The sequence below is a fragment of the Benincasa hispida genome, chromosome 1, assembly GCF_027475165.1.
Source record: "Benincasa hispida cultivar pf3 chromosome 1, pf3_genome.v1.1, whole genome shotgun sequence".
Lineage (NCBI taxonomy): Eukaryota > Viridiplantae > Streptophyta > Magnoliopsida > Cucurbitales > Cucurbitaceae > Benincasa > Benincasa hispida.
The window spans coordinates 26,399,023-26,419,303 of NC_143478.1; the positions used below are offsets into that span (position 1 = coordinate 26,399,023).

At 31.7% G+C, this 20,281-nt stretch overlaps 1 protein-coding gene across 2 annotated transcripts; it reads right to left on the bottom strand.

Annotated features, from left to right (window-relative positions):
• Nucleotides 1-12,287: 12,287 nt before the first annotated feature.
• Nucleotides 12,288-18,513, bottom strand: SKIP16 (SKP1/ASK-interacting protein 16). Of its 2 annotated transcripts, XM_039042652.2 has the most exons (5): nucleotides 17,358-18,513; nucleotides 16,235-16,954; nucleotides 15,850-16,068; nucleotides 14,629-14,732; nucleotides 12,288-12,501 (listed from the first exon to the last, which is right to left on the bottom strand). In XM_039042652.2, the coding sequence occupies exons 1-5, from the start codon at nucleotides 17,559-17,561 to the stop codon at nucleotides 12,423-12,425; spliced, it is 1,326 nt and encodes a 441-aa protein (XP_038898580.1). In that variant the 5' UTR covers nucleotides 17,562-18,513; the 3' UTR covers nucleotides 12,288-12,422. The 2 variants fall into 2 exon arrangements, with proteins under 2 accessions (XP_038898580.1, XP_038898591.1); XM_039042663.2 differs by lacking the exons at nucleotides 12,288-12,501; nucleotides 14,629-14,732 and adding an exon at nucleotides 15,057-15,613.
• Nucleotides 18,514-20,281: the final 1,768 nt, after the last annotated feature.

Consider the following 20,281-nt stretch of genomic DNA (forward strand, 5'->3'; position numbering starts at 1 on the left):
AAAAAATATCAAAAAAATGTCTACGTTGATTGCAAAAAAAGTTAAGTAACACAACATCAAGAAAACTAGTTTTGTTGACGGCCAAAAAAAATCACCGAGAACTCTTTCTTGACATTTTTGGCCATCAAGAAATGGTACTTGGACATTTTTTGCCCATCAACTATATGGAAAAACCGTAAAGAAAAATCTTTTTGTTGATACTTTTCGAACGTCAAAGTAAAATAATATTGACATTTTTTGTCCATCAACAATTTTTTAAAGGTCAAGAAGACCCTTTTTATGGACATTTTTTACATGTCAATAAAACTATTTTATTGTCTATCAACATATGCTTTATTGACTGTTTTTAAATGTTAACCATACACTTTTGTTGACATTTTTTACCCATCAACCATACCAATTTGAAAAGAAATATATGGGTCATTGGGACCCCTCATATATGCAACATGTAGTCAACCCAAAACAAGTTATTAGCTTGAACTTTACATTTACACCAAGAAGTAATTGTTCGCATGAGGTTTTCAGAGAAACGTGTTTCGTGGAGTTCTACTTGTGTTGATGTAGATTTTGATGCGGATGTGGTTCGATCTCTAGTACTTGATCGTCTGATTTTCTCTCAGTTGAATGCGTATGCTTGATGTATGGAAGTGAAGTGCGTATTCTTGAAGTTGAATTCTTGGAAGAATGCTTGTATCCTCAGGACTTGAGCTTTAAAGAGTGGTTCAGTCTTTAGGAGTCAGGGAGTTTTCTGCTTGTAGAGAATATTTTCTAGGCTCTCTACAGTCTTGTTGGGTCTTATGCCCTATAACTCGTGGTTTGTAAACAATAAACTCCTTATGTAAATTGATAAAGTTGTTATTGAATATATGAATTGCTTATTTCATTTTAGAAATAAATCTAATAAACTAAAAGATTCATGACTATTACATGAGTACTTGAACTTTATGTGGAGACATAAAAATAGATCAGGTTCGAGTAAATAGTCAAAATGATCTATAGTATACGAATAAGGTTGGGTGCCTTATTCTGGTAACACTATCAGATGCGGTCCACTCTATAGTTGTTACAAGGAGTTGTAAAGTGCTACAAATGAAGTGATCCAGATTCGTTCATGTGGTGACATAAGGAGTGGGGGCATCCTGTACAATGAGTTTGTATAAGATCGGACCAAGAAATAAGTCACTCTTACTTTATAACGCTGTTTATTGTCTAAAATTGACTATTTCACTTAGATGACCTAGGTAACTTGACCTTAATCCTGAGCTAATTATGAATTTCTGTTTATTCGAGATTATCCTTAGATTTGCATGGGTGAGGGTTGGCTCAATAGCGCTGACTCAATAAACCTCTTATTTTAGGGTTAAGACCGGGTAGATAGCTGGAGACATAGGGTGCAAGATAGAATTCACTCCTACCTGCTTTTAAGGATAGTAGAGAGGTTGTTCCTTTAAGTGCTGACTTCTGGTCTTGAACAAGGGACCTCACCCTCTCATTGGCTCGAGAGAGACTCGGTTTGATGATCGAATCACAAACCAATTATTGATTAAAGGATTAGTGGGACTTAAGGAACAAGAGATAATCTCGAGGGTAAAACAACCCTTTGACCCAGCCATTATATGAACAACCTGTGAAGGGTTAACTTACAAATTATGGTTATATCGGGTGGACACAATATATCTACAGTGAAGGGAGTGCAACTACTGGGCTTTAGTGGAGTGTCCACAAATTGGGGTTAATTTGGTGTAAAGAGTTTAGCCAATTAATCTCGGATCATTAGAACCCATGATCTGTAGGTCGATCAGGTCTCCATACTAGCTCATAAACGGATTAGCCTTAGAATAACGTGATAAGTTGATTTGAAATGTTCAATTTTGAATTAAGAGAATTAGTAATTATATGTGATATAATTACACGTTTAATTTTGGAATTAAACGTAATTGAAGAATCGATTAATATATAAATATAATTTAAATATTAATTTCATGAATCCATTAATGGTAATGGAATTGGTGACAAATTAATTTAATATTTGATATTAAATTAATAGAATTAATTAAATTAATTATTAATTTCATTAAAAAATTGATTATTGAATTAATTTTTGTAAAATTAACAATATTTAAAATTGAAAAAAGATTTTGATTTTGAAAATCAATTTCAAAATCAAAAAGTGAAATTAAAAATTGGAAAAAATCCCAATGTGAGATTTTTTCACTTTCAAGCAAGAAGGTTAGTCACCTTCTTACATATAATTCAACCACCAAATTCAAGGGATAGTTGGTATCACTTAAGGTGATCAGTTTTGCATGAGAGCCAGGTAATAAAACCAGTCTTAATTGAGTGGAAAAGATGATGCAATTGCTGAATTGCTGAGTTTTTTAAGGTTGAAGAAGTTGTTCTTCAACAAGCTGAAAAACCAAAAAACCTCTCCTCCAATTCCCTAATTTCAAGCTTGTTTTGACCCCCACAACTCAATTTAAGGCTCTTAGAGAATAGTAGGAAAGCTCCAGTGGTGGTCCGCAACAAGAATTGGAGAAGATTGCAACTGAATTTTGAGTTTGAAGAGGATCTTCAAAGGTATATGTTGAAACCCTTTTAATTCTCTATGAACATGCTTATTTTGATGTCAAAATTAAGGAATTAAAATGCTTAATGATCCTATTTTCTTCCACTATATGTTTATGTATTCCAACAGTTGGTATCAGAGCATCATTTAAGCATTCAATTCGAGTTAATTTTGGTTTGGTGGGTGTTTTTCATAAGTTGTATGAAAATGGTGAACTGATATGGTATTTTCTGAGTTTTAGCATTGATTTCTCTTCAATAAAATGGTAATCTTTGACCCAGTTGTAAATATGAACGACATGTGAAGGATTGACTTACTGATTATGGTTAAAATGGATAGAAATATATCTACAGCAAGGAGAGTGCAACTATCGAGCTACAGTGGAATGTCTTAGTAGTAAATTAATAGTGATTAACTCAGTTTAAAGAGTTTAACCAGTTAATTGCAAATCATTCAAGTTCATGATCTGTAGGTTCATAAGGTCCCTCTACTAACTCATAATTTGAATTAGTAAATTGAGTAATCTTGATGAGATTTAAAATTAGGGTTTAGAATTTGAAATGTTCAAATTCAATTAGGGTTTCTAATAATTGTATTCGATATAATTGAAATGTTTAATTTATCGAAATTAAATAAAATTGAAGAATCATTTAAATTATGATTTAAATATTAATTATATGAAATTAGATTTATTGTAGTGAGATTGGTATTTCATTAATTTAATATTAGATTTTAAATTAACAAAATTAATTGAAAGGTTTAATTAATTAGTTTTATTTAAAATTAAATCATTGAATTAATTTTTTTTTATAAAACTAATAAACAAATAAATTAGTTTATTTGTAAATTGTTTTTAGAAATCAATTTTGAAAACAAAAAATTTGAAAAAACTAACAAAATGAAAGTTCTCAAAAATTGAAAATCTCCACTATGGTGCAAGCACCTTATTCATCCAATTCGACTCAATCCACGAAAAAGAAGTTGGCCTTTATGCATACTTTGAGATTGCATGATGAAAACTTTATAAATTAGTGTTGGGCTGAATGATTAGCCAAGCATTCAGAATTTCTACAAGAATTATGCAGAATTCGAAACCCTCTCCAAACCCTCTTCAGTCTTCATCAAAACCAGCTCAATTTAGTGTTTCCACCACACAATCCTTGCAAGAGAGAGAAGATCTTCGTGGTGGTCTACTTGTAGGTTGAAGCATCTTTACGTGGAGCTAAACTGATTTTTTGAAGAGGTTTCATTAAAGGTATCGTGTTCAACAAACCCTCTTTTGTAATAGTTATTTTGAAGCATGTTTTCAACTCAAATTAAGTATAATTAGAGTGTTTATTGATTTTGTTTTTCTCTACTGCATGTCAATTTACTCTATCAACTTGTACTTTATACACAAACAATAAAATAAATAAAACCACTTACATAAAGTTGCAAACTCTTGTAAAACACCTTTACTCAACTTCACTTACTCCTGCAAACCCAACTACTTTACACAGCTCCTACAAACTACCAACTATATACTTAACTTTTCAAATACACATAACCATGTTATCAGAATCAGACAGATTACAAAGTGTATCATTCCTCCTAATACCAACAATTACAAAACTAGACCAACAACCACACAACTCCGATAACTACATAACTCCTTCAACACCAACAACTACATAGATATCTTGAAAGCCACCAACTACACAACTCCAAATTTTCAATAGCACATATCTAAATTGATAACATTAGACAATCTTATTGAAATAAGTAACATATTTAATGAACTTACTATCCAACAAATGAACCAAGTAATTTTCATTAATCAACCACTAAAACAACATTTCTACAAGCAATCAATATCTAAAAATATGAACATATAATACATAATACTACCAAAATTGACATCGTATCACATATCCTAAACTTATACTTACTAAACTATTGATGTATCGTTGTAACAAACATGTTGGGGTCGATGCCCTAAATCTCATGGGTCATGTAATTTGTAATTATAATTTACAACCAATTTTATTTATTTAATAAAATATGAGATATTTTATTCGCATTTAGTAACATTAACCCACAAACCAATAAACTAACATCTAATGTTATCTTATGTAGCTTAAACATATATGTAGAGACATACAAATAGATCATGTTTAAGTGATAACCTAAATGGTCCTGTAGTAGATGGATAAGGTTGGGTACCTTATCCTAGTGACACTACAAATACGACGTGCTTTGTTGATGTTACAATTGTTGTAAAGTGCTACAAATGATCTGATCCTGATCATTCTGTTAGAGTATATTAGCAAGCAACGGAAGCAACAAGGATCAATAAACACTCTAATTCATTAGTTTTGGCAGTAAGTAAAGCATGCTCATACAAAAACAAGAGGGTTTCAAGCCATACCTTTGTAGAACTCCTTGAAATCTTGATTCTCACTGCAAACTTCTCCAAATCTTGTTGTAGACCACCTCAAGATCTTCCCCACTATTCTCTTGGAGCTTTAGATTGAGTTGTGGGACTCAAAATAAGCTTAAATAAAAGAAACTTGGAGGAGAGCTCACTACAGCAACCTGCTTGAAGAACGACTTCTTCAACCCGAATTTTTCAGCAAAATTCTATAGATGCATGCCTCAATTCCACTCCAATCTTCTCAATAGTAGGCTATATGCAAAGAAGATGGCTGCATGAGATACAACTCATGCTTGGAGTTATTAAAGCCAAACTTAAGTGGGTTTTGTGTGAGCTAGATGAAGGTTTAATGGAAAAAACCATTTTTCCATTTTGTGTTGATTTTTCAACTTTTCAATTTTTACCAAAAGATTTCAAAAATCAATTTGATTTTAAAAATTAAAAATATTATTAATTTTGTAAAATTAATTTCATAAATTAATTTTCTAATAAAATAAATAAATATTTATTTAAATAATTTAATTAATTCTAATTAATTTAATATCAAATATTAAATTAATTTTACACAAATCCACCTTCATATATTTAAATCATATTTAAATATTGATTCTCCTATTCCGTTTGATTCTTAAAATTAAACATGTAATTATATCTCATATAATTACTAATTCCTTTAATTCTAATTTGAACGTTTCAAATTAATTTATCACGCTACTCTAAAGCTAATCCATTTACGAGCTACTAGGGGGACCTCGCAGACCTACAGATCATGGGCTCCAACGATCCGAGATTAATTGGTTAAACTTATTACATCAAATTAACCCCCCATTCGTTAACTAATGGGTCACTCCACTAAAGTCCATAGTTGAACTCCCTTCATTGTAGATATATTATGTCCATATGATTTAACCATAATTAGTAAGTCAACCCTTCACAGGTTGTTTGTACTAATAGTTGGGTCAAATGTCTATTTTACCCCCGAGATTACGTCTTGTTCCTTAAGTTTCTACTGATCTTCTAATGAACAACTGGTTTTTTATCCAGTCATTAAACCAAATTTCTCTCAGTCCAATGAGAGGGTGGAGCCCCTTGTTCAAAACCTGGACTCAGTACTTGAGAGAACAACCTTTCTCCTATCCCTAAATCGGATAGGTGTGAATTCCGTCTTGCACCATATGTCCCTATCTATCTATTCAGTCTTACCCTTGAAATGGGAGGCTTATTGAGCTGGTGTTGTTGAGCCAACCCTCACCTATGTAAATCTAAGGATAATCCTGAATAAACAGGAGTTCATAGTTAGCTCAGGATTAAGATCGAGTTACCTAGGTCATCTAAGTGAAATAGTCAGTCTTATACAGTAGACAACGTTATAAAGTAAGAACAAGCCTATCTTTTTGGGGATTCGTCTGATTGGGGAGTTGGGAACTCAGTTACACAAGATGGAATTCACTCATTCCCTGCAATAGGGTTAAAAAGATAGATTACTCCCTTAAGGGCTAATTCCAGGTCTTAAACATAGTGACCACACCCTCTCTTTGGAAGAGAGGACTCAGTCATATTAGGACTATGACTTATTGTTCATTAGAAGAATCAATGGTACTTAAGGAGTTAGATGTAACTATAGGGACAAAACAGTAAATTGGTCTAACTGTATTATGAGCGATTTGTGAAGGGTCATTGCGTTGTTGATTGGTTAATATGGACACAAAAATATATCTGTAGTGAGAAGAGTGTAACTGTCGATCTTTAGTGAAGTGCCCGATAGTTAACGGATGGTGGATCTCGTGACTAAAGAGTTTAGTCAGTTATTCACGTACTGTTGGAGCTTCAAGCTACAGGTACATAAGGTCCCCTTGGTAGCTCAATGGGTTTAAGTTGAGAATCAGATTTTGGGTTAGTTTGAAGTGTTTAAATTAACAAGAGGAAATTCAATTATATGTAATATAATTGGTATAATGTATGAGATACATTAATTGAAGGAATTGATATAAATATGATTTATATCAAGTACCATAAAATAGAAAAAAAAAACTATGGTTTATATGTTTCATGAGATGAAATATTAAAAATATAGCTTATAAATATAATTTGAGAAGTTGGTTATCATATTTATTTATAATATATTAATTATATGATAATTAATTTCTTTTTCTCTAATAACCGATTGAGTGGGAGGTTATTGAAAGTTTTATGGTAACCGTGAGATAAAAGAAAAATTATTTTCCAAAATTAGAAGTTGTTAAATTCGGAAAGTACTCACGAAAAAAGCTATCAAGTAAAAGAGTTTTACTAAGCGATAGCGTTGAGAGACTACACGATCAGCTAAGCGATCGCTCAGAGTTGACTATACGACAGTCATTCAGCTGATCGTTGCTACACATCGAGTAGCAAAATCTATGTGATAAGCTTCAGTTTACTAAACGATCGAGTACATTGTCTATGCGATAGACAGTGTTTCATCTCCCACTTACTCAATCATCTACTCGATCGCATACCTCTAGTCTTCTTCAAGCCAAGATCATACAGAGCCTACAACTCTTGCATTTTCACACTAAGAATACCAAGGTAACACTTTTGGTGGTGTCCTTACTCAGTTTGTGAATCGAATTGGACTCGATTGGGTTCGAGGAGCATTCAGACGATCATTGTGTTCGTGGTTGTGTTGTTCCGATCGTTGCGTTCGAGTGTTACTGTTGACACATTGGACACTGATCGAGGGATTCTTAAAGAATGGTTCTTCAGAGGTACGCATACTCTATCCCTTGATTCTCTTATAGCATGCTGTAATTTCTATTTATGCATGACCTGTTAATTTTCGTTTTAGACTGTAATTATTAGTGTTCAATCTGAATGGAATTTGGAACGATCCCTTCCACTACTCATGGAAATCTCTGGTTTAGATTTCCTGCATTAGCATTAACTAAATTCAGATTTCCAAAAATTAGTTTACCATTTAGCCTGTTGACTTCTTCCATGCGCATGTGACTGATCAGCTCCTAGAGTGTCAGATCATTCTTTTTGTGTTTCAGATGATTTCTAGTCACTCTAGGATGGGAGAATTTTCCCAAACAGTACATTTTCTTGGAGAACCTTGCACATTTTTATGCCCTCGGTTAAAACGTCGGCCATCAAAATTTAATATTCATGAATATGCTCCACTATCGATTTCTCATCCGTCATATGGAATTATAGCCATTTACCGACGACGTACTTCCTACAGCCAATATCATCTCCTCCATATCAGAATTCCAACATACACCAAATTATCTTTGCTGACTTTTGAACTATGAACAAATCGAACATCGAATCTATCATATAATTCAGCAAATGGCCACAAATTGATTTGTTTTCTTTCTCGTACTTATCAGAATCAATTGCGGAGGACTGCTTTGGTTGATCAGAAACATCAAGGGGTTCTTTGGAGGATTCTGAATCAGAGACAGTGATCACTTTCTTGGTGTCAGCAGGAGCTTCTGTGGTGAGGATATAATCAACCTCCAATTGCTCAAAGAAAATCAATAATTTCTGAGACCAGCAACGATAGTTCGCTCTGTCTAGTGGTTCGATCTTGGACAAATCAGAAAAAATCTTACCATTCTTGGTTGACATTTGGATAATTGCTTTCAGATTGTTATAACAATGAACAAATGTCGCGAAGGGTTGTTGTGCCGTGGAGAAACCACTACCCTAAAAGCAATTATGACGCTAACTTGGTGCTAATCGTTATGCCAGTTACTCCCCAAGGTTAACGCAGCCTCCAAATTCAGGCGTTCACTCATCGGAAAATGGACTATAATCGAAAGAGAAGGTTGTTCAGAATATAAGAACAATTAAATAAAAATAAAAAGGGAAGTAGAACTTTCAAGTGTGTTCCCTCTCTCAGGTTTGATCTCTGTTAAATAGTAGAAGGAAAGAGGAATCAATGGGACAAATGAATGGTCATAAACGAGCAAATGATCAACAAAACGTTCATAAATGGTAAGTAAAATATTTAATTTTTTAATAAATCGAGTTTTTTTAAAAAATAATTAAACAAATAAGTAATAATTTTTTTTTTACACATATGTGGTGAAAAGGTTATACTTCTACCATCAATACACTTTGGACTCACATCTAAAATACCTTGGTATTTATACCCTTTAGGCAATGCTAAATTTTTCCATATGGGACAAAACTCTCCCATTCCCCTTAACTTTTTCTATGGGCCTAAGCCCAAAAGTCATTTCCATCAGATCTCGCTCATGGACAAAGAAAAACTAATTTAACGAGTTTTCAAAAAGTGTATTAGTTTTGAAAAGTAATAACTAGTACTATTTTTGACAATTATCGATTTCGATTAGGTTAATCTATATCATTTCGATTAGGTTCTAATTTCTCTTTCTTTCCAATGATACTAAAAGTGAGTTTACTTGCTTTATTTAAATAAAAAAAATTGTATAGTTTTATAAAATCGAGTGCCATGGTTTTAAATTCGTAGTTAATTGTATTTATGATAGGAGTTGTAGATGACTGAATCCAAATTTTCTCATTACTTTTATTTTTATATCCACCAATAGAGCAAGGAAAAAAAAACGTCAAGTCTAAGAATAGTAGCATTGAATTCCTTGATTCTTCGTCTCAGGATTAGTTAGTCTTATTTGTTCGATGAGGGCAAACGAAAAAATAATAGTAATAATAATAATAACTATTTGAAGAAAATCAACTTTTGCTCACATATGTATAAAAGTTAAAACGGTTAATTATAAGGTCTTATCCTTCCAAAAACTACTTATATAACATCAAAGCAATATCAACAAAGAATAACTAACATTAATAACCTCTCAGCATAACTTGAACACAACTCAACTGTTTAACTATATTTATTTGTCCAATTCTCCCTGCTCTGTTAAACTAAAAAAAAGCAGATTAAATCTCCATTTCACTTTAGTACAATGATTTGATTGCTTATAATTTTGTTCTAAGCCTATATATACTATAAATACCAAAATTATCTACGATCTTCTAGACACTTGTGAGATCCTTGATCTTGCAAGTCATTCACAACTTTGTGATCCTTAGTCTCAACTAAGTCATTCATAACCATAGTATTGAATTTTTGGTCATGTATCAATATTTACACATTTTTATTAGTTAACATGATATAAGAGACGAATTAACATTTGCATATTGAAGAAAAATAAGTTGAAACATAAAAATAAACAATGAAATGTCACTAATTTAAATGATAAATAATAAATATATTAACTTATTCAAAAATCATAATATGCTTATTTATAAATTTAAATACTTTTTAAATATTTTTTTGTTTTTATAATTTTTCAGAAATATCTAAGGAAATTGTCACAAATAATCTCCTCAAATTTTCATCTTTCAAAACTAGCATTTTTTCTGAAAACTTGTTGCGATAGTTTTTCTCAGACCCGTCTGAGATCGACCACTGAGATTTACATTAAAAAAAAATATCTTTTCTAACTGATTGGTTGTTTTGGGCTTTCTCTTTAAAATCTCAGACAATTAACACCATGATTCTATCATTTTTTCTAAATATTGGATAATATTTCCAAATTTTATGTCAAATCTTACCTAATTTTCAAATCTTTTAGTCCAAAGATCAAATTTTGCCAAAAATTAGATAAGATTTGGGAGACATTAAGAATCTCAATGTATTTTGGGCGAAATTAACATCAAGATTCTATATATTTGGGTTTTCTCGGTGGAATCTCGAGCAAATTAACATTGAGATTCATTATATTTTTCCAAATCTTAATTTTTTTATCTTTTAAAAAATTTAAAAATCAAAGTGCACTTGAGATCCATATGAAAAATCATAATAATAAATTTATTTGGATATTCATATAATTGTGAAAACAAAAATTAGGGTAAAGATTTGAAAAATTATGCAAATATTTTATATAAGATTAGGTAAAAATAATCGAATAGGGAGAAAATTTGAAAAAAAAAATATAAGATTTGGAAAGATTATATAATATTTGAAAAAATTAATAGAATATTGATGTTTATACTGCCCAAGATTTCACTAAAAAGGTCCAAAACAATCGATAGTTAGAAAAAGTTAAATTTTTAACTAAATCTTGATAGTCGATCTCATCCGAGATTGACCAAGAAAAACTAGTTTAACAGGTTTTAAAAAATCGTGCTAGTTTTGAAAAGTAAAAACTTGATAGTATTATTCTGATAATTTCTCAAACATCTATCAATATTAACATTTTAAACCTCTCAGAACTTTATATATACACACATGATCTAATCACAATATTGTCTTATGATGGTATCGGTAGGCATAGGCATGCCATCTGAAAAAATCAAAATTTGAAATTGAACTGAATTGTTTCGAAAATGTTAATGATAAAAAAAGACAAACTGTATTTATATTTAATTTAACTTTACAAGTGTTTAATTTTGAAAATAAGTCATTTAAAAAAAGCTAAAATATTATTACTCAAAATATCTTTTGAAATACTTTTAAAATACATTTTAAACCGTTTTTATAAAAAATAAAAACATAAAAAAATAAAAACAACCTTTTTGAAAAACTTCTCTCCAAACAAACCCTTAGATTTATCATAAAACATTTGGATGGCCGTAAATTTAAATGTCAATAAAATAATTATTAAATCAGAAATTAACTTTTACTTAACAAAATCTTAACCAGGGATCTAATTGAGAATCTTCTAAGACATTAAGGATATAAACAATAATTTTGAAAAGCTAAAGACCAAAATGAGTATTACCAAAAAATAAAATAAAATAAAATATTGAGGACTGTGCATATTTTTTTATTCTATGATTTATGAGTTGACACCACGAAACCATCACAACAGTTCATGAGCAAATTTCTAAGATTAATTTAGAGTTCAAAACAAAACTTGGATGAATGGTCGATTTTAATTTTTAAATTTCTTTTTTATGCATCTAAAAATATAAGAGCATATTTAAAAGTGATTAAAAAATAGTTAAAATCACTCATGCGATTTTCAAAATCACTTTTAAACATGTTTTTAATCAATCAACGCTAATTTTGATGATATATAAATTGCATTAAAAAATGTAAAATTAAATATTAAATTAATTTTGAGTGACTTAAAAGAGACCCTCGGAATAATTTTGAATATTTAAAAAAAAAAGTGATTTTAATCCTTCCGAAATCATTTTCAAGCATGCATTAAACGCATAATCTAGCCTGTTTGGCAGAGAAACTCATTACAAACAGGCTCGTAATTTAAGTGACATTGATCGATATATTCAACGGCACAATCAACCTGCCAGAAGCAAATAGGATAGAGGATCTTGAACAGGCAAAATGTAAATTATATAAAAACCACTCATACAATCCAATCTCACATACAGAGGAAATATGAGTGAGGTGAGGGGTGTGATGTATACAAAACTCAGCTCTTTGTACATTAGAATTTAGTAATCAGATCAGAAGATGTAGGTTGGAACCTGGAGAGGAAACCTTGCCACTTGAACTTCAAAGGGGCTGCCTTTTGGATATGTCAAGCTGAAAAATTAGTTTTCCCATTAGACAAATGGCAGAACTTAGCTATATCGAGACAGGAATTCAATCGGCTAAACGTCGAAGTATACAAAAATGCACCATGTCATATACATACATTATTTATAAGACAACAACAGGAGATGTAAAAGCAATTAGCCAAGCTACGGATGCAAAATACATCCCCAGACATAGGTTCCTATTCATTTGGGGTAGAAAATCAACAACTTAGAAAATCTAGTTTGTAACTTACAAATTAATAATAGTATTGAATAACTGGTAATGACTAACCAAGAAAGAAAAGTGAACAAATAGAAGAGAACAAAAAAAATAACTAATGATTAAGAAAGCAGAAAGCAGAAAAAGAACTAATAATTAAGACCCCGCTTGGTAACTATTTTATTTTTTGTTTTTGTTTTTTAAAATTAAGCCTATGGACACTACTTCCACCTCTAAATTTCTTCCTTTGTTATCTACTTTTCACCAATGGTTTAAAAAACCAAACCAAAATTTGATAACTAAAAAAATAGCTTTCAAAAAATTGTTTTTGTTTTTTGAATTTGGCCAAGAATTGAACCATTATACTTAAGAAAGATACAAATCATGATAAGAAATATGGATGATATACGTTTAATTTTCAAAAAAAAAAAATAATAATTACCAAACAGGGCCTAAAAGAATGGAAAGTTTCACAGATAATTGATCAAACGAAAAACAATGATAAAAGCTAAAAGAAATATAAATAATAACGAGGAAAAAACAGAAGATACTTGAAAGAAAAATATAAATCATTCAAAAGAAAACAGAAGAAAAAACAAAAGTAAAGTAGGAAACAAAAAAACAAAACTCACCTTGTTCTGAACCAATAGAAACCGAAAGGCAAAAACCAAAAAGAAAGCAAAAAGAATAATATAACTGATTTTAGATGCTTGTGTTGCTGCCGAAGGGTTAGCAGGCATTATTAAAACATTGTTGAGAATAAATTAAACCAAAAATAAAAAAGATGACAAAAAGAAGAATAGCACTAAATTTAGCTTGTTGCATTGGTGTGATAGAGTTAGCATGATGCAACAGATGCCTACGCACAAAAGAGAACATAGCTTAATTAGAATCTGTATATGTTAACGACTACGAGGTTTGTAATTTGAATCTCCATAGCCCCTATTGTACTATTTTTTTACTTTTTATTTATAAAAAAACTCTCTCCAAGGCCTACACCTCCTTTTACATGATGAAAGACCTTGAACACGTTTTAAAACAATGTTAATAAAACTACTACAATTATATTTTACCTTTTAAATCTTTTACTCCCTGAACAACTTCTAGAAAATATATCCTTGGAGTAAATATTTTTCATAATATTCTAAAATCGTTACAATTTTTTTTAATAATATGAAAATTGACATTTGGTTACTTGCATTTTAATTCAAATGGTTATAAATAACCAAATAGTTTCTTTGAAGGGCTACCATTTTTCTCTGTCTTCTCCACAAAATTCTAACCCGAACCAACTTAAACCAACATTTTTCGGGTTGAGTTGAGTCCATCTACTAAGGATTGTTTGATTTGAATTGAGTTGAAAAGGTTTACATCCCATGAACACCCTCAATAATTTTCATCAGTTATAAAAGCAAGAAAAACAGTAATAGAGGCTGAAGGAGGATATGATGAGAGGAATATAAAATGAAAATTCCGAAATTTCAAGCCATAGCATCCATCGGTACTCGTTCTCGAACCACAAGAAGGGCCATCTTGAAGGCCCCAAACCAAACATAATAACTGAAAACTCTACAAAAAGAAAAAGGGTATATGAAGTGCACCAAAATAAAATCTCAAGTGTAATGTGATGGGAAAAGTTCTTAAAGTGGACATTCCCCACGGCTTATGCACACATTCAGATACAGTCGGATAGATAAACTGTGCTCAATCATGGAGAACAATAATCACATCAAATGGCAAGTAGAAATGTTCTATTAATCCTACTAAATTCAACACATCAACATAACAAGCAATCAATGATTATGGACAAAAAACACAAGAATAAAGCAGGTAGGGATAAGGGCCACAAAATCCACAGTTATGGATAAGAAGTCAAGAACCCGAAAATTGGAGAATGGATCATATATGAAGTACCTTCCAGGGACAAATGTAAAAGACCCTTCAAGTGAGCCCATGGAGGAATAAAGAGATGAGCAACTTTCGTAGACAAATTCTTCACCCGGATGCAAAAGGGGATACTGAAAACCACAAACCATGGTGGAAGAACAATCAAGAGCTTACATTCGTTAAAAAAGAGGCTTTTTTCACAGCAAGCAGATAGATTCTTTGTAAACTATAGGTGAATCTTCCAGATGTTAAGGCACTTATTGACCTCCCTCCAACTACTTCTGTGATTTCATAAATTAGGGGGAGATCTTATATTCATTTCTCTTATTGCAGATTTAGATAAAGCATCCATTATTATAAAACATCAAGGATAAAGTACCAAGTACTGGGCTTCAGATTTTCATTCATGAGCAATTTCCTGCTGTAGACTCAAGTATCCATGAGCACACCAAACATATCAAATTTGAAATTTATAATCCCAGCGCCAGAGGTTGATCATTAATGGGTCTTCAAATGTTCGTTAATGCCATCTTCTTAACATCTCTCATAATACATACAATTCAAAAGAGGAGAAAACAAAATAAAGAATGCAGAAAGTTGATGCAGGGTGGACACTCCAAAGCACCAAATAACTATTCTCCTTTCTTACGGTGTCTGGTGATATAGAGCTCCCACCAAACATCAAGGTTTTTCTCTTTTCATTTTCTAAATCACATGTCCAAACCCAGCCAACCTCAGGTGATCATTTTCTAACCTAGGAAATCTTATTCTACCTAGGCAATTACATACCATGTCCTGAAACCATAGAACTTATAAATACCTAGTCATCAGATTAAGTAATTAATACAAATTTCATAAACAAAAAGATAAATAAGTTCCACAGTGTCAATCATTTCATATTAGTGGAAAAGGAAGGACAAATGCTCAAATTCCATTTTGAGCTAGGTGGGTTGTGTGGTTCTTTTCTTTCAATCACTTGCATTGCTCTTCCGTTATAAGGCCATTCCAAATGCTGCAAATGCAGATGTCCAATAAGTGGCCATTTGATTACATGCTTGTTAACTTTGGCAAGCTCAGAGGAATCAAAGCTAAGAGAAAACGAACTTTTACTTCCGTTACACCAAAGGCCATTATCAGTACTTTTTAAAAAATGAAAATAATACTGATGCAAACCATAGTTCCCGACACTTTTATTGAGGTGTATACCCCATAATTTTGTTAACTAACCATGATAAATAAAAGAATTACCTCTCCAATAACGGCCTCTCCATCAACTCTTGAAACCAGATAATCATTAGCTAGAACTATCCAGTGTCTAAGATGCAATTGGCATGAGTTGAATGTTATCCCATTTATGATGCAACCTTCATCCTGTAATGACATGCGGATTGAATATGCAAATTGATAGTTTCCACCACTATCGAGAAGATCCGTTAACTCCGGGATAAAGACAGCAGAAGCACGAACCTGAAAGCCAGAACCGATTGAGAAACTTAAACCTATTTTTCAATACATACTCGAATAAAAGCTCTACATAAGAACACTAGATCCAATAAATATAATGACTTCCTTTGCTCCTTACTATACTGGAACCATGGAAAAAGGCCATAATAACAAAAAAAATACAACTTACACGGACACCATTTGTTATTGCAGCAGAGCATAAGGGAGATTCTTCAGGAAAAAGAGAGATGCTTCTAATGTTCTTAGTTTCACGAAGCTTGATAATACCATTTTCTAAGCGCCGAACATGCTCTTCTAGCCATAATAACATAGCATCTTGTTGCTGTTCTGCATTACACTCATGGACTGAGTTTATCAATGCGCCAGGTACACAGGGGATCATTTCTCCATCTTCACGAAGATTTGCAGTACCCACAAAGAGTTGACCAGAAGCACAATTAAGGAAGAAAACCTTCTCAGTGAGTGTAGAAGAGGAAGCTACAACAATAAATTTGGATCTCCTTGAGAAACCAAGATCTCGAATGATTGATTTTGTTTCAGAGACCACCTGTTTTAGAGGCAACAAATAAACATTTACTGTCTGTCCATAGAAAGTGTATCCCCCTATTAAACCCAACGGAAAGCCTCGAATACTATCAACATATCCGCCTTTTAATTCTTGACCATTGTGAAAACGATAAAGGATCCTCGTTGGAAGAGGTAGCTTCACTTTCAAAGTATTTTCCAATTCTTGAATGTCAGCTTCTGATGCACCATCCCGAAGTGTCACCAGAGCCTCAGGAAAATTAGTACTCAACCAATTTTTGAGTCTATCCCAACATCCCTTAACTCGCTTGACCAGAGGCCAAGGATACATCCCAAAAGCTCTGCGCCATACTTTATACGTTTCCTGGAGAGATAGAGAGAGATCAATAATGGGAAAATAGTATTTGATATTATCGTTATGTACAATGACACTACATGAGTACCTACCATGTCACTTGGCTGTATATGCATTGATATAGTCTAAGATATCAAATATTTAACAATTGGATTAAGCATACAGAAACGAGTCCATGCTTTCAAAGATCAAGAAATACAGGTAGTTCAACATGGATATGAAGAGGGCAATTAATGTTCTAAAAAAACGGTAAGAATAAGGATTTACGTTATATAAGAAGGTTGTCTTCACCTATAATTTAAATCATTTGCTCCTTATTTTCACGACTATTACAGATTATCCAGACGAAATCAAACAATCTAGCATTGCAATTGTGAGGATTGCAAAGTTAAATACAGGACAGGGGTCTAACCTTGAATGAAGGAATTAGGTTTCCCAAATGATCAATTGGGTCGGTGAGGTTGAGGTCCTGGTTGCAGAATTTCTCCCATAGAGAATCTTCGGACGCTGAAGACCTGAATTGGCGGCTAACACAAGCAGCTACGGCAGAATCTTTAGGGCTTAATTTCGCAAAAATCAGGTGAAGGGCAAGATCATCCACACCCTCCAATTCCATTGCTATTTCCGATGACTGAGTTAAGCGGCGCCTCTTCTTCTGGGAGTAGATGAAGAATCCGAGCGTCGTCTCCCTTAGCTCTGGCTACTGTCTTGAAGCCATTTTGCTTTGTTCTTTTTTCCTTCGAAAGACAAATTTGTTCGACATCTTCCATAAAATGATTCGAACCCAACTGAGTCGCTAAATTTTACCCAAAAAAGCTGTTGGGTAAAGAAATTGATCAACTTAAAAACTAGTTGTTTTCATTTTTTAACCCCCTTTTATTATTCTTTTAATTTCATTGGAATCCCATATGGTTAAAATAACTCTTTTGTCCAAATTCATTAATTGGTAATTTGATATCCTTCTATCTTTCGCTCTTGTTTAGAATTTGGAGATGAATCTTTTCCTATTACGAGTGAGTAGGAATACAAGAAAAACCGTTCAAACCGATCAAAAGCATCGTCAATTCGGGTTGAAATTAGTTCGAATTGATAGTTTCGATTTGTATACAGAGAAAAACATATATTTTCGAGTTTTGCATGAACAAATCGAATGTAATCAACCCTAATTAATATATATGTTAATCTTTGTAACCTACTTACGTAGTTCAAATGATTGTGATTAATCTCAATGATAAGTTGGAGTGTGTGTTTAGGTCTTTAAGCTTACATGTAGTGTGGAGTGCTTTCAACCTAATTCTACATGTTCACAGCTCTCGATCCTACTTCCCAACATAGTCCATAATGCTAAAATAACCAACAAGTTAGACTCAATACACAAGCGTTCAATCTTAGGGTTACGCAAACGACAAGTCAAATTGAACTTCGTCAATTAGTTGGTTCGAAGTGGTTCGGTTTGTTTACTATATTGATTCATCTCAATTTTTCATACTTAAATATAATATAGACAGCTAGCCTAGAATTGAGCAACAAAGACAAAAAAAAAAAAAAAAAAAAAAAAAAAAAAAAAAAAATTGAGTCAATTGATTGAATCATGCATGACATACTTGCAATAGAGAGGGAGATAATGAGAGAAAAAAAGAAAGATAGAGATGTGCCAACGTAGGTTGTAGAGTAGAGAGATGCGGAAAGGAATAAAGGATAAAAGAATAGTGAACATGTTTGTAGTAGTGCAATCCGTGTGTTGTGTTTATTGATGGTCATTTATACTATTATACTCTCATATATATATCACATATAACGTATATAAATAATCATCCTATACTGATGTGAGTATATATACCTTATTCTCTTTTTAGATAAAGAAGAATAATAAAATCAATCTCTGCTCAAAAGAAAAGTAGTTGATGTATATATCCCTCAATCGAATTAACAAAGAAGCTTAACATTAGAGATTCACATGCTCGCAAAAGTAGAAAAGTACGTTATTAGTTGATCAATTTATTTTCCTCATTTATCAAGTAAAAAATTCTTCATAACTCATTTATTCTTCATAAATATTTTATAGCTTTTTTAAGAAAAAATACACAGAAAATTTATTTATTCACACAAAAACCAAAAAGAATCCTAAAGGCAAGAGGAAGAGAGAACCTGTAAGAAAGGCTTACAGTTATTAACAATCATGAAAAGACTGATTACAAAAGAATTGGATTTGTGTGATTTGTGCACCACCAAAAGCTATCAAACCGCATAACTAATAAGAATTATCAATTGAACTGCACTTCCTAGAGAAATGTAACCAAACCAAACGCACTAGACAAAATTGAACAAAAACTTTTAGGTTCGGATTGGCAATCATTTCAGTCTCAGTTGGAAATCATTTTTTTTTTTTTAAAATTAAGCATATTTCATCAAATTTCTTACCATAATATGCAGTTTTCTTAAGTACAATGCCTGAATTTTTAACCAAAATAAAAATACAAAAATAACTTTTTCAAAACTACTATTTTTATTTATCAAAATTTTACTTTATTTTTTAAACCATTAATAAAAAATAGATAACACAGATAAAGAAAATTGGAGATGATAGTAGTGTCTATATGCTTAATTTTCAAAAACAAAAACAAAAAACAAAATGATTACCAAATAGGATCTTCATTTTTTGTTTTTGGTTTTGAAAATTAAACCTCTTTCATTCATATTTCTTACAATGATTTATATCTTTCTTAGGTACAATTGTTGGATTCTTAGCCGCATTCCAAAAATAAAAACAAGTTCTTAAAATTTACATTTTTTATTTTTCAAATTTTAGCTTGATTTTTTAAACTATTGGTAAAAAGTAGATAACCAATTGAAAAATTTAGAGGTAAAAGTAGAATTTTAGAGGTGGAAATAGTGTTTACATATTTAATTTTTAAAAATAAAAAACTAAAAGCTAAATAGTTAGCAAACAGGACCTTAGTGATTGGTTTAAGATTTTATCGATACTTGAGAATAAAGGATACTCAAGAATAATATGCCTGAGAATAAAATGTTTTGGGAATCAAAGATGATTTTATTTGCATATTTGACTGTGCATGAAAAGTTAATATCAATTAGTTTAATTAATTAATTATATTTAAAATAAAAAGTAAATGAACGAGGAGAGAAAATAGAAAACTCACTCTTTTATAAGGACATAGAATAATCTTTATCCATGGAAAAGTGGACGACCAACCCATAAACCTTAATTAATATTGTATTTCATGTCTAACTCAAAAATTTTGTATCAAACAAGGTTTCAGAAACTCTAACCAATTCTCATATACCAAGATATAAGGTCAAACGGACAAAAACAAG

Bases quoted from the DNA above. Each gene is read 5' to 3' on its own strand.
- SKIP16 (XM_039042652.2), bottom strand. From the start codon at position 17,561: ATGGAATTGGAGGGTGTGGATGATCTTGCCCTTCACCTGATTTTTGCG. The intron at 16,955-17,357 runs GTTAGACCCCTG...CTATCTCTCCAG, and splicing joins ACCTAATTCCTTCATTCAAG to GAAACGTATAAAGTATGGCG. The intron at 12,502-14,628 runs GTACTTCATATA...CTAATTTTTCAG, and splicing joins TTTACATTTGTCCCTGGAAG to CTTGACATATCCAAAAGGCA.